At 37.3% G+C, this 15,186-nt stretch overlaps 2 protein-coding genes across 9 annotated transcripts in view; both read right to left on the reverse strand.

Moving 5' to 3' along the window:
- Positions 1 to 8,869, reverse strand: part of mark2b (MAP/microtubule affinity-regulating kinase 2b) — a 50,629-nt gene extending 41,760 nt beyond the window's left edge. For 5 of the 8 annotated variants that reach the window (XM_058780643.1, XM_058780645.1, XM_058780644.1 and 2 more), the window contains exon 1: positions 7,825 to 8,868. In XM_058780643.1, coding sequence (XP_058636626.1) covers positions 7,825 to 7,875 — 51 coding nt within the window. In that variant the 5' untranslated portion in view covers positions 7,876 to 8,868. Of the gene's footprint in view, positions 1 to 7,824 lie in introns of all 8 variants that reach the window. The other 3 variants (XM_058780648.1, XM_058780640.1, XM_058780647.1) reach the window with 2 other exon arrangements.
- Positions 8,870 to 9,053: 184 nt separating this feature from the next.
- krcp (kelch repeat-containing protein) lies at positions 9,054 to 14,796 on the reverse strand. Its single transcript, XM_058782088.1, has 13 exons — positions 14,613 to 14,796; positions 14,101 to 14,259; positions 13,945 to 14,017; positions 13,327 to 13,386; positions 12,967 to 13,246; positions 12,748 to 12,879; positions 12,479 to 12,666; positions 12,065 to 12,261; positions 11,847 to 11,938; positions 11,467 to 11,521; positions 11,203 to 11,300; positions 10,167 to 10,261; positions 9,054 to 10,076 (listed from the first exon to the last, which is right to left on the reverse strand). The coding sequence occupies exons 1-13, from the start codon at positions 14,672 to 14,674 to the stop codon at positions 9,945 to 9,947; spliced, it is 1,623 nt and encodes a 540-aa protein (XP_058638071.1). The 5' UTR covers positions 14,675 to 14,796; the 3' UTR covers positions 9,054 to 9,944.
- Positions 14,797 to 15,186: the final 390 nt, after the last annotated feature.

The raw sequence follows: 15,186 nt of genomic DNA on the forward strand, positions 1-15,186 counted from the left end.
GGGATGCCTTGCTCAAGGGTCTCACCTCAGTCGTGGTATTGAGGGTGGATAGTGCACTGGTTATTCACTCCGACAATTCCTGCCGGACCTGAGACTTGAACTCGCAACCTTTAGGTTACGAGTCCGACTCTCTAACCATTAGGCCACGACTTCCCCCCCCAGAAGGGAATATTTTAGTTAATATGATTATACAAGTCAATTTAATATGAATACACAAATAATTGTGAAATTCAAAGTCGGGAAACTTATTAATTAAAAAGAAAAAAAATGCAGATCAAGAACCATTTTAGAATGGGACTGTGATTACAAAGACTGGATAGTGAGGTGCCTTAAACATTTAACATCATAAAGGTATAAAACCATCACGCATGGATTCACCATACAAAACGAAAGCACTAATAAAGAAGACTAAAAAAGGTGCACACACACAGCAGTGAACACAAACACACCGTGAACACACACCCGGAGTAGTGGGCAGCCAATGCCCAATGCGGTACAAACAAAAAATCAGTTCACAAAAACAAGCATTGAATGTCTTTTCTCTCACACACACCCCTACATGACGTCAAGCGCCTGAAATCAGAGAGAAGGCCTCGGCACTCCCTTCAGTTAACTTCACACCCAGTGCAACTGGAAATGCCTGTTTACACACACACACACAGCGCTTTGGACTCTGGACTTGATCTCAACACGGTGACTCCATGCTCACCGTCATAAAAAATGCAAAGCCGTGTGTAAATGTGAGCCCTGTTCAAGCTGCTGAAGGTCAGGGAGCTAAACAGGGTTTATAGTACGCTGTGTTCACAGTCTGATATTAAGCTCAATCTTCAGCCACCCAACCTCATGTTCCCAAACACATCCAAACTTTGCACTTTCTGACAGGATTCAAACTCCCTCCCTCTGAAAGGTAAATCTGGTCTCTTGTTTTTTTAGGATTATTTCATTTGTTTGGGTGTGGCAGTTTCACAGATGTGTCAATGCAAAAGTTAATCTCAGAGGAGGAGGCTTTGAATATTTCCTACAGTATTTCTACTGCCTTCCCTATCCTATATTTTAGACAACTGCCAAATGAATAGACAAACATTTAATACTGTGACTATGAAAGAATAAATACTAAGAAAGTACAATGCAACTTTTAAATTAGAATTAAGAACAACAGCATAAGAAACAACCAACAAAATAAGTGCAATTAAAATGTTTTACATAAAAGTTGGTTTATTTGAATGCAGTATTACAGTATCCTATGCCAATACAAGTACCAGAGGTCAACCTAATGATGCCTACCCAACGATTAAGGCAGTGGGGGAAAAACTATTTACAAATAACTTGCTGATAGTTTTGTAACCTTCTATTATTACAGCAATAAAACAAATACTGTACTAAATAAAACTACCACATAATGTACAAATGAACTTAGGGCTGCACGATTATGACAAAAATCATAATTGTCGATCATTCCCTTGAAATTGTAATTGCAATTATTAATAACGATTATTTTGAACATATTTATGCCATTGTTTGAAGCTGCATGCCATATTTTTATATAAAATATATATATATAAAAAGGCTGAAAACACTCTTCCTGAACTTTTATAGCTTTTCTATAGCACTGAGCCTCAAATGTCAACTATACATTGGTTTGGTTTCTTCTTTAAACAAAAATAGGTAAAATTATGCATGGTATAATAATGTTATACTAAAACTAAAATTTAAAAAAAAGAAAAATGATTTACTAAAGCTATACATTTCATTTACAATTAAACAGACGAAATTTCAAATTACATTAACATTTTACAGTACAATTTATATGATCAGGACTCTAGATTAACATTCGAGAGCAGTGGCACCAGCATCTGATTTGGTAATGTAATGAACATGTAATAACAATATTACAAGTTTTGTCTCTTAGAAATGCACATTAGAACAGGAACTTGAGTTCAGAGTAGCAGGAGCTTGAGTTGGGATGCAGATGTACATTTATTTTTATTAACAAAAACAGTACCATTGTGAAAACTGTAACAGCCTCATCTTTTATACATTTGTAGGTCATAACCAAAAGTACAGCACCTCATTACCATGGTAAAAAAGTAGCCTAACTATATGGTTTCCATGGTGTTTGCACTGAAAAACAATAGCCTAAAGACATTCAGTCAATTACAAATCCACATCAACTGATAGAATAATTAACAAAATAATGGAATTATATTCCATTACTCCTTTAACATATTTAGTATATTAATAATCAATATGAATATCCTACTTTTCTGCCACCGTATTGTTACTGTTAGTGTTACTACAGTAAAACTATGGTAAATGTGGGTGATTTGTGGATAGAAATGTCTAACTGGATCGTTGTTGCACTGTTTCTGCTGCTTTCTGCATCAGTGTTGATGAGAATAACCGCTCCGATTTATTTGGCTTTAAACTAGTTTAAATTAAAGAGATGTGATTTGTACTGGAGAACTCTGCCCTGAGCTCGAGTGCTTTGTACTGGATTTCACAGCGTTGTTTAGTGCGTGATCGCGACTGGTCACTGTAATAAACGCATCCGCTCCAAGCTCGCGCTGCGCTGTTTTCTTTTGTGGCGAGCGGATAAAAGGTCTGTGTGGCGCGCAGTTCAAATGAGTACCGCTATTTTGTTCCGCTTTTGACAAGTTTGGCATTTAACATATCTATCATGCGCAACAGAGTGACAACGACTATCAGTTAGACAAAATGTCTTTTATCCAGTGTGTAATTATTTATTTTTGTAATCGTGGCATCCATAATTGTAATCGCGAAATTAGCGAAATTCGATTAATTGTGCAGCCCTAAATGAACTACTACTTCACTAAAACAAAATGTCTAAACACAGGTTGTGGCATGGGCAGGTATGTTGTTGACACCCACTTGACTGATTTATTACGCATGCAATTGAATTTACACTTTTACATTCAAGCTTTTTGTGACTTGATCATGAGGTTTGAAGATTGGTGTTTAAAGGCAGCTTTGCATAACGTGAATAACAGTATGGTCCACTTTTGCTGAAACAAATCCAGTCAGCAAGTGAATCTATGTTTAGACATAGACTGCAACGGTTTGAGTTAAAAATCTTTGTTTGTGTTCTACTGAAGAAACAAAGTCACCTACATCTTGGATGCCCTTGGGGTAAGCAGATAAACATAAAATTTTCATTTCTGGGTGAACTATCCCTTGAAGAGCTTTCAAAATTCATTGGTTGGTGAGTGGTAAACTGCAGGCAAGCATTCAAATGAATTCATCACATACATAAATGAAAAAACTGCTCAAAAGCTGCTGTAAACTGTTAAATCAATTGACTTCTAGCCTAATTAATTTGCTCATTCCACTGTATAAATGAATTACAACATATATGAGAAGACACAGCAAGACACTCTAATGTGGTCGGATCGCTGTATCGTGGGTCCTCCCTGCAGCCATATAAGGCTTCAGGGCCTGAATGGGAGCCATTTCCACAGAGCTGATTACATGCTGCTTCTGTCTAGTAATTTATCAGTGAGCAGTGACAGTGAGCCTAACGTCATGCCGTCCACCCCTTGAGATTTAACCAGACCTAATCCCCTCACAGAGGCTGAGAACATGTGGATGCAGTTCAATATCTTGTGGTGACTTAAAATAATGTAGAAATGTTTTTTATTTCTCATCTTAGAGAATCAACAATTTGAGCCTGACGATGAAAAAACACTAAGATGGCACCCATACTTTATGACTTGCTCTTTCACCTGCACTTTCCTATTCTTCTCTTTGTCAATACTGGCTTTTGTTTGTGTATATAAAACATGGATAAACCTGAAACCAACTCAAAACAAATGTGGGAAAGGATGTGTTTATAGAAACCACATCTAAAAGAAGTTTTTATTTCCTTAAGTGATGATCACAGCAGTGGTCTCATTACATATTTACCATTTATGATCTTGTAATCTATTCAGAACTGAAACACTGAGAGCCATGTTCCACTCCAGATGCAACATCAATATAACAGAGCAGCTGAAGCGACAAGATGATGGCATCTTAAAGAAGCATTTGCATATGATTTATAAATTCAGGAATTACTATAATCTGTCGTTTGCGAGCCATCTTTACAGATGACTTGACGATGGATTGTTTATATCGAAGCATCTCAAAAGATTACACTACTGCAATGCTACCTAGTCCTTGCAGACGAGTTTTGACTGACTGGATAATATCAGGATTACTACATTCACATACATAAACTGCTGCCATTTAAAAAAAAAAGGTTTTTATTCCGGTGAAATGATCTGCCTAGTGGAGCGAGAAGTGCTAATGGAGTAAATCACTGCAGTGGAAAACTGTAAGTCTTTGAGACTGATCAGGGTCAGTGGACCCGACAGAGATCTGTGCTACTATGGAGGATGTCCAAACAAAGCACACCAGACTGAACAGCACAGAACGCATTTTGAGGACTTCGCCAAGATGTGAGCTGTAAACCAGGCAGGTGCAAAGACATTTCTTAAAGTCCACAAAACGACAGCAGTAAGCACAAATAATGACAGTCATTTCAAATCACAAGCAAAAAAATTTTGTTCATTTAGCATTTGAAAAATAAACATTCTGTCATCATTTAGGCTACTCTTCATTGCATTCCAAACTTTGTTTGTACAGTACAAAAGGCTGTGGTTTCCCACTGTATGAACATTTGAGGGTGAGTAAATAAGGACATAATTTTCATATTTGAGTAGACTATCCCCAAAATAGTGATATTCAACAGAGACAATATAGGCTATTCATAAACGCTTACAGTGACCCTTCAGTACACATAGCTGGTAAACAATGGTCAAAAACTACCAAAACATCTAATCGTCTTATCAATCAACATCATTAGCAATGTGGTATATTTCCAAATGACATAGCAAATTCAAGCTGGTGTTACATATCATAAGTCAGACAAATGAGAACTTGCAATGTGGGCAACCAATTTTAAGTAGGCCTTTCAGATGGGATGTGGAGAATGAAGGTCAAGGTCACCCTTGAGAGCATATTGATGAATCCCAATGGAAATTTCTTGTTGTCAAAAATATTAAATTAAGTCTGAACCTTTCAGTGGTCGAACAATGTATTGGTTGACATTTGGCATTTTTTAATTATAGGCATCACTAATAAGTTTTTCTGTTTGAACCAATAAGTGTCAGACTTTTATTTTGACAGTCCTGAGAACACCAGTGCTTGAGCACAGCTGCAAAGATGGTAAACAATGAAAAAGTATTACAGTGTTTATTACTATTATAAGTAATAGAAAGACAAACACTAAAGTACTTTCTCATATACCATCAGCATTCAGCAAATGTGTATTTATAAAATGTAAGTCTTTGTTTATCTAATAAATAAATACTACTACAAGATTTTACTATCTGAAGCATAAATCAGTTTTTCACTCTTTATCAAATTATTTTTTTGCCATATTGATTCATTTTCAAATGATTTACTTCTAATTTAGTACATATTATGTAAAATAAATTTAATTTAATTGGACAATGTGCTATTTATTATCTTTAAATTAAACGTGACATACATATACTGTATATCGGCCTTATATAGACCACGCACTTGCTCATATCAGCATTTACAAAAACATTTTCCTTTTGGAACAGCATGCACTAATTAACTGCGGACAGTTTGACCAAAAAGCATTTATTAAAGAGGCAAATAGAGCCCATTTGGATTTTATGTTAACTTCACGGACACAGAGTTCCTAAACCACATAATTTAGCTAAAACTTCAGAGTGCAGAGGTCAGAGGATGAGAAACAGGTGAAGGCCCTTTCTCTCTCTCTCTCTAAATCTGTGTTAGTGGGGTCTGGGATTTCAGGGATCTGTAACACAAGCCTGTGGTGTCAGGTCACAGTATCAGCAAGGTGACACACTGAGTTACTGAGGACAAGGAAACCCTGTGTTAACACTTATTGAGGTGGTGTGCTTTTCAGACATGGATGCGTAAGGCTTTAGAACAGAGTCACAGGCCAAATAGGGCGCAATTCAGGCTGAACATGAAGGTCTGTGAAGAGTTACATGGAACAAAAAAAATTGTGAACAAAAAACAATGTTTGTGTGATCCATGTATATTAAAATGACAAAACAGCAGAGTGAGTGACAGATAAAACTCCCAAAGATGCAAAACATGGTCCAAATCATAAACATAAACACAGTTCCGAGTCCGATCTTTTTTATGCAAAGCATCCTTCCTTGCGCCTGATCTACCCCAATGGAGGATAATGCAAAATAATAACACATTTTCATACCTCTCCTCCTACACAGCAGGCTGAAACTCACCCACAACCTCACTAGTATGATTAACACCAATGATTCACTCCTCACACTCTTCCTCTGCTAAAACAGACACGCTCTGAACAAGAGGTTAGAGATCTCAGAGAGGGCATCCGGAGATCTGGACAAGGATATAAAGTCCTTCGCTTTTCATTAAGCCACTTAACAGAAAACACACACGTTAATGCTGCCTGTATTGTATGAAGCTCAGTCAGCATTAGTCACACTGGCATGAGTTATTAATGAGCACTGAATCTGTCCTCCTCCTCCTCCTCCTCACTCTGAATGGCTCAATTTTCCGTCCTCTGGCACTCGCACCGCAATCTGTGCCTTATCACATTGAGAGGGGCAAGGCTGGCTATTCTCACTGCCTGTGGTCTGCATGGCTCCCAAATCCAACGCACTACCTGTTGACTGATTTCCTCTACAGACTAGTGGTTCTCAACCTGTTCGAACATTTGAGTTCCCGTCCCTCTTTTTTAATTTATAGAAATTATCAGTGTCCACATATTAAAATAAGCAACTAAAATCATTCAAATTAAAACAATTAAATTATTAAATTCCAGATGTTTAGGAGTGATTTAAAAAGATATATATATATATATATATATATTATTTATTTAGCTTATTAAAGCTTTTTTTTTATTTTAAAACATCTTGGAAGTTTGCTTTATTCATTTACAGAATTAGGAGTGTGCACAGATTAAAATAAGAAAACCTATAATTCAAATTAAAAAACAACTGGTGAATTGCAGAAGGTAAGAGACGAATTAATATAAAAAATAACTTTGTTTTTTAAATGGTTATATCTTATTTTAAAGCTCGTTTTATTTTAAATAATTTTAAGTCATATTGAGGCCTTCTCTGAAAGTCTGCTGTTTAATGTATAAATAATGGCAGTGTTTATTTTAATCCACATATTAAAATAAATTGATAAAATAATAATATGAAAAATCAAAATAATGAAATAGTTGAATTTCAGAAGTTTAAGGGTGAATTAAATTATTAATTACATATTCTGGAGCTTAATTTTAAAACATTTAAACATCTTGAGGCCCCCTTGGATGTTTGCTGAGGCTCCCCAGTGGGCCCCGGCCCCTTGGTTGAGAACCACTGCTATAAATGGGTTAACTTCATCAGCACTGGCTTGACTCGTTGTTATATCAGAGGACGTCGATTATTAGTATGAGGAATAGATAAGATTTTCAGTTTTTCCACTGTAGAAAATAACTTACAGTAAAGACAAGCCATAAAAGACACCAGATTTACATCATTTACAATGAGGAACATGAGAAACCTTGACAAGCCTATCAATTAACAGTTATGGGAAGTCATGCTGAGTCAGGGAAACTCTTCCTGAACTAACTTTTTCTTCTTCTTCTTCTTCCAGTCACCTGTCTTTTAACCCAACAAGCTTGAGGGAAATACAGATCAACAGAAAAACAAGCATGACGTCATTCCCAACAACAAAACACACATTCATACATATTAGTTTCTGTGTGGTCAGTGTGAAGATATGTCTCACCTGGCTGGATGAATTCTCTATAACACCTACTCCTTGAGGCCGGGTTGACATTTTCGCCCAGGGATTCTCAAAAACAGGGCCAAAGGGGGAAATATAAATGCAAAATCGTTTTCAGTGGTTGACAAGCATTTATAAGCTTGTCGTTAGAGGCTATTCGTCTGTTCTGACAGGAGTAATCAGTGCTGCTAGCTAGCCTGAACTAGCCACGCAGACAGAGATCAACAAGTTGATGCCCAACATCAGTCCATATGTGGAGAGAGAGGAAAAAAAGAAACAAAAAAAAAAAACTTGTTTTGAAGTCTCCAGTTGAAAATAAACAGCAGGTCCTTGAGAAGGATTATGAAGGATTTGAAGTCTTCTCGGGGAGACTAACATGGAGCTCACTTATATTTATATTTGCTTCCCAACCGAATAAGCGAGAGTTTAAAAACAAATCATATCCTCCCAGGTCTTAAAAATGTCAGGTCATAGAGAATGAGCTTACGAAAAGGAAAACGGTCTATCTGCGAGCGATATTAAGAGTTAGGCCAGCCAAAAATCACAATTTTACCGACCTTCAAAAACAAGTGTCAACAAAAGCTGCAAATTCCTCAACCGTCAGTTTGAGACCAACGAAACAAGCGTCGCTTGACTGAACACGGATGTGAAGAAAAACAACCGTGAGTGCTAATAACGAAGGACTAGCAAACGTAAGACGGGTTTAAATAAAAATAAGATCAATCCCGAAAAACCCTCATGATCCACGAAACCGTCTTCCGCCACTCACTGGATCCCGGTGACAAACGGTTCTTGAATGAAAGGAAACGTCTGAGGGCTCGCGTCCAAAGACAAACATCCAGAGTCAGGTAGTAAAATCCATGATTGGCTTCGGGGCTGTGGTGAAACGGGTTTCAGTGGAGGCGGATCGGTGTCGTACTGCGGCCGATCTGCTCAAACGCTCGTGCCTGATACCGGAACAAGTGCGAGAGGCAACATGGCCGATCTCCGGAGCGAGCGGAGGGGGCTGAGCGGGGAGGGGCGGCGGCGGCGGATCCTCTAGGCGTCAGTCGGTGCTCGCATACTGCGGTATTCGCGGCCGTAACGGCGACTGTAGACGTAGGGTGACATCATGCGGTCGTTGTTACCGTGGAGATTTTGAAATTGAGCAGATGCCTGGACACAGGAAACCGCATCTGTGTGATTGTGTGAGAAGTGTTCAAATAACTAAAGCAAAGCATTTGAATTTTCCAATAACGTTTAATTTTGAACAGGCCTGCTGCAACAGTATTTACAGCAAGAATTATACATTTACAGCCATTTAAAAAGAACAAGCAAAAAATCTTAGTCTAAAACTAGGCATATATATATATACACAAAACAGACATCAGGAAGCTTTCACAGATCAAATCTGAGGGTGTGAATCACAAAATGACTCTCCCTCTTGGACAGATAAAGGAATCGTTCAACCCAAAGTTAAAAACCTGTCATTGTTTACTCACCCTCATGTAAATCTATAAACAAATGCTGTTAATTTTTGTGGAGCACAAAAGGAGAATTTCTGAAGAATCTTTACACTACACAAGAACACTTTCTGTGAGAAACAAAATTAGATTTTAGGTTTTCACAAAATAATCAAAAAAAAAAAAAACATAAGTTCTTAAATCAGAATTGATATCATGGTGTTAAAAAAACCTGATGAACTAACAGCTATCATGGAGATTTTTTAGGTCTGTTTGTCAACAGCTATTTTATGACTTTAGAAGATATGCAATATAACAACATAACACACACTGGCATATTAGATTTTTTTGGATACAAATTCGACACCACTCAAGGGTGAGTAAATAGTTCGATGAACTAGTTCTCTTCTTTAGGAAACAGTCCACTCTCAATGATTTATAATATTGCGCTTTTATCACAAATGCTTAGCACATCCTCCACAGCATCATGAAGAGTGACTTCATAAGATCTATGCATAAATGAATGCTAATAAATGAGGACATAATGCAAATACCTGAGTGAAAGTAATATACATCTTTAAATAAACAAACATCAATCCACACACAAAAAAAATTATCTGAAACACCACGACATAAAACAATTTTAAAAAATGCATGTAAAACCAAATCCTGATCAAATGTTTAGTCTCTTAGCTCCTCTACTGGCATAGTGAAAAGATCAGAGAAGAAGCTCCCTTCGTTGTCACCACCACCAAAAACCAGAAGTGTTTGTGGGACTGACTCTGGAAGTTCCTCTTGTTCATCTGTACATCCCTGTAAAACAAAGACAATTATAATAAATAATGAACTAAAGTCACCTGATAAAGATCTACATAATTTGAATTTGAATTTGAATGTTTTTACCTGTTTGCATGTTGTGGGCATGGTAATGATGGAATGTCCAGCTCGGGGTACAGAATTGAGCTGGGGAAAAGCCAGAGATGACCAGCAACTAGTGTCTGAAGAGAAAAAAGAGAGAAAAAAAAAGGGTTGTCTTTTTAAAATCTGTCAACAGCATTTATACCATTGTATGAGGTCAGTAAGATTTTTTTTTAAATAAATTAATAATTTTACTCTAGGTATTTACATGTAAATAAAAGACATTCACAATATTATAAAAGATTTAAATTTTTGAATAAATGCTGTTAACTTTATATTGATCAATCCTGATTAAAAAAAAAAAACGGTTTCCACAAAATCAGCATGATTTCTGAAGGATACGCAAGACTGGAGTAATGGATGCATTAAAACATTAAACAGAAAAACTCATTGTAAATTATAATAACACTTCATAATATTACTTTTTCTGTATTTTTGAGCAAATGAATGCAGCTTTGGTATATGTCACCCTGGACCACAAAACCAGTCTTAAGTGTAAATTTTTCGAAATTGAGATTTATACATCACCTGAAAGCTGGATAAATGAGCTTTTCATTAATGTATGGTTTGTTAGGATCGGACAATATTTGGCCCGAGATATAACTATTTGAAAATCTGGAATCTGAGGGTGAAAAAAAAAAAAAAATCAAAATATTGAGAAAAATCGCCTTTAAAGTTGTCCAAATGAAGTTCTTAGCAATGCATATTACTAATCAAAAATTAAGTTGATACATTTACGGTAAGAAATTTACAAAATATCTTCATGGAACATGATCTTTACTTAATATCCTAATGATTTTTGGCATAAAAGAAAAATTTATAATTTTGACCCATACAATGTATTTTTGGTTATTGCTACAAATATACCCCAGTGACTCAAGACTGGTTTTGTGGTCCAGGGTCACATATATAACATTTTCAACAACAAAAATCTTACCGACCCCAAACATTTGAACAGTAGAGTATATAGTAACAATGAGAGTCCTGGCTATGGAATTGGGGCATAAAACTTTATTCTCACCTGTGTTGAAGACGAATGCATCACTGAGTGCATTGTTGCCATTGTAGCCCCCATGGATCAGGAAGCTGCAGTCTGAAAGAACCGCACAGCCATGCCAGCTGTAATACAGTAAGGGTCAGAGGTCAAATACTCAATGCATCTAGGCTGATCAAGATGCTCAATCATGTAACCATTATAAGACCATTGATTGAATTTCTATTATATATTTAATTTGCAGTAGAGAGTCTTTTTTACTCCAAGAGTAAATTGTCACATTTTAAATACCTTCTGGGAGACGGGGCTGTTCCACTTGTCTTCACAGCAGAAAACTCCATTAAGCCTGAAATAGATGGTGACAATGTGGTATTTTAAGCTGACTACTCCACTTTTTAAAAGAGCACCTTCAGTAATTAATGTGTGAAAACACTAGGAGTCACACCAGGTATTAAATATGCAGAAAAATCTAGACAGATCAATTGAATTATAATGGTTTCAAACAGAAAAAAAAAGCATTGAACCAAGTAGACTCAAACAATAGTAATAAAATAACTTTAATTAGTGGTGAACATTGTTATCGCTTATTTTCCCCAATAAGAAGCCACCCGAATTAAAAAAAAAAAATCAAATAAATCTTGAAAAAGAGTAACAATTCTTGCAGTATTTACCAAGGTCTAGCATAAACATGTCATTGAAGCACACAGGGGTGTCCCATCCACCAAACACAAAGATCCTCCCCTGCATCACACATGCTGAGTGCCTGCACAAACAAATCAAAAGGAAAATACTCATCTGCCACATGTACAGTACAGCTGAAAACATCAGTCATGCAGTTAATGAAATATTACATCATGCAACTTTGAATAAAAAGACATCAGCTCCCTACCCAGAGCGTGGCGCAGGCTTCTCTCCATTGACAATAGGTTGATACCAGATGGCCATTTCAGGGTTAAAGATGTAGATGGAGTCACTGCAGCCGTCTGGTTCTGGGTGTGGGCGAGGAAACACTCCTCCAAATACAAAGAGCTCTCCTCGGAACATACTGCAGCTGTGGTAGGCCAGAGGAGGCACTTTTCCCTGTGCCTTAATGAGTAAATGAAATTCAAATCAGCTTTTCAGTTTATTCAGCACCTACTGGATAAAACAATTAGACTTGGATTTCCTATAGACTACAACCAGATGATATCTATGACACAAAAATAAATCTTTGTGCCTAGACATGTGTTACAGAAATACTGTATAGTTCTGTGAATGTTTTGAAGGGTTTTGTTGTTAATCTTAAAATCAAATGCAGGCTAACCTCAACCAAAGTCCAACGCCAGGTTTGTGTGTCTAGGATGTGAACATCATTAAACCATTTCTTATGCTTTGAGCCACCAAACACAAAGATACGTTTAGATTCCGGGTCATAGGTCGCTGTGTGACCAATGCGGGCCTCAGGGGTGGGTCCTTCTGCAAGGGTTTCAGCAGGTACCCAAGAAAGATCCTCTGAAACATTAAGAGCAAGTAAAACCATATTTAACAATATATTACAATCTACTTACATGAGACATAATGTGAAATGCTTACCTGTGCACAGTTTCCAAATGGGGTCTTTGCAGAACTGCATTCTGGCACCTTGTCCACCAATCAAAATGGCTGTCTGAGGATCAATGGGACAGACAGTTTGACCCCAACGACCTGATGGCTTGTCCAATGGAGCTGAAAAAGACAGTGTTAAACATACAATAACTACCATACCACATTACTCATATGTTCTACATGTACGTAATTAAAATATTCACTCACCAGTCTGTGAGGGGGTTTTGGCCAGCTTGCCTTTAGCTTTGTGGCTCTGAGAACTGGAAGTTGCAGTCTGTTCCTCCTTTTGTGAGAAGAGACGTGTCTGACCTCCACGATGATTGTTCTTGCTCCGTCTTTGAGGTGTCACCTTTTCAGAGGCATTAGGGCAGATGTTCTCTTTGCCTCTACCTTCATTAACTTCTTCCTCCTCCTCCTCCTCCTCCTCTCCCTGAGATCGCTTCCTCTTGCCTGGACACTCTCGTAATGCAGGTACTGCGGGAATGCACTGGAAACAATGAAGTGAGAAGACACTGCAGGAAAGTACTGACAAACACACAGTGAATCTACCTGGCAGGTTAAACTCACCTCTGGAGTGCATTCCATCCATGAGAGAGTCAGCCCCGGATCCAAAAACTCTGTAGCACCCTTTGGAAAACAGGATCATGGGTCAGTTATTGTATGCATAGATCCAAAGACTTCACACAAAATGCATTACATTTTATTTCTTATATATTATTATGCATAATTTGATTGCGCTTTCAGCAAAGACTGTAACATCTTTGGAAATTTTCACAATGAAATGGAAGTAGTGACGTATCTTCAATTTTGTGACTTACATCCAAGTGAAATGGATGATTGACAAGGACTTGGTTCTATCTATTGAACATTTATTGACTGATTGGCAATTCTGAATGCAAGCAATGAGGTCGACTGCAAGAAAGGGAAAGGACTTAAGCTGCCTAAATGACTGAAGATTGGCATACATCACCAAAAAGAAATCTAGCGTGTTCACCAAAAGATCGAGTTATGACGTCGATGAAGCATTCACAAATAAATCAACAACATGCTTTATGCTCTTAAAAACTGATGAATTTCCTTGTCATATTGACTTTAAAAATAAGCACAGAAAATATCATAACTCTCCAGATTTCATTTGGGATTTGTGGTGTAACAAAATGAAACTGAGCTTGAACAGTCTCTCACCCCAATGAGATTTACAGTTAAGGTTGCTCCACTGGACCAGACACCATCCTCACCAGATTCCCATGACAGACATCTGAGAAGAGGAAATGTTTAGTAAGGGATTAAACGTTACTATTTAATCATACTGGTCTGATTTAACGTATATAGTAAACATACTTATTGAATGGTGTTAGTTTTCCCATATTAATGGGTATGTTCCTCTCATCAGCCAGTTCCACAGAGACTGAATCTCGCTTTCCCCAGTCTCCTCTGGTGAAGAGAACCACCAGCTGGACACTAGGTTGGATCTCAATTGAGCTCTGCCATCCTTCACGTCTGTTGTGGGAAATAAATGATGAAGAACACAATCCCTCATTTAAAGAACACAGGTTTAACATAGTTAGCAAGAAAAGTAGCTGCAGTACGTTACTGTTGATATTGTGCACATCTTTGTAACGTTAGTTGCGCAAGAACTTTACGAGGCGGGAGACAGCAAGCATCAAGACTGCTTAAAAATATTAAAACGTATGAAGCTATCTAAATATATTTTATGCACAAAACTACTTGAATCACTGTAAGCGTGCACAGCTTAAGTTGAATAAAAAAAATAGTTTTTAACAAAATTAAATAGACAGCCGAATACATCCAATGCATTTCCATTTATGTTTGTTTATCTCAGTGAATTTTACCTTAATATCTGCTGTGGTGGTTCATCTACTCCAAATATGGCATAAACACCGAAGTCATCCATTGTAACGCTTTTAAACTGACACTCTCCAAAAGAACAAAGTAATTTAATTAAACTCCGACAGATAGAGCTCTATCTCCCGCCGACCTAAAGCACAATAAATATAAAACTCGCGCCACCGCCACGACGTTTCATTCAAGAAGCGCAATGATTGGACGAGTGGGCGGGAACGCAATGCTATCGACCAATCATATAGAAGAAGCGAACTGTTTTCCTGTTGTTGCAATGTTGATTGACAAGTGAAGTCAGCCAATGGATGAATGACTTCATTACAGGCGGGATGCATGATTGTCATGGAGGAGGGACAATCGTCTGATGGTCGTGTTTGGTAATCTATGTCAAGAAGAGAATTTCACATCATAAATCATAAAGTGAAATCACAAACATTGCAAAATGATACAAGGAGAAAATGCACATATTATATAATTATGAAGTAAGCTTAAATCTGCTATGTAGTAAGCTCTGTAAATCAAAATACTGTCCGCTGGTGACACCTTCTGGTCAAATGCATGTAA

The sequence above is a fragment of the Onychostoma macrolepis genome, chromosome 07 (assembly GCF_012432095.1).
Source record: "Onychostoma macrolepis isolate SWU-2019 chromosome 07, ASM1243209v1, whole genome shotgun sequence".
Taxonomy (NCBI): domain Eukaryota; kingdom Metazoa; phylum Chordata; class Actinopteri; order Cypriniformes; family Cyprinidae; genus Onychostoma; species Onychostoma macrolepis.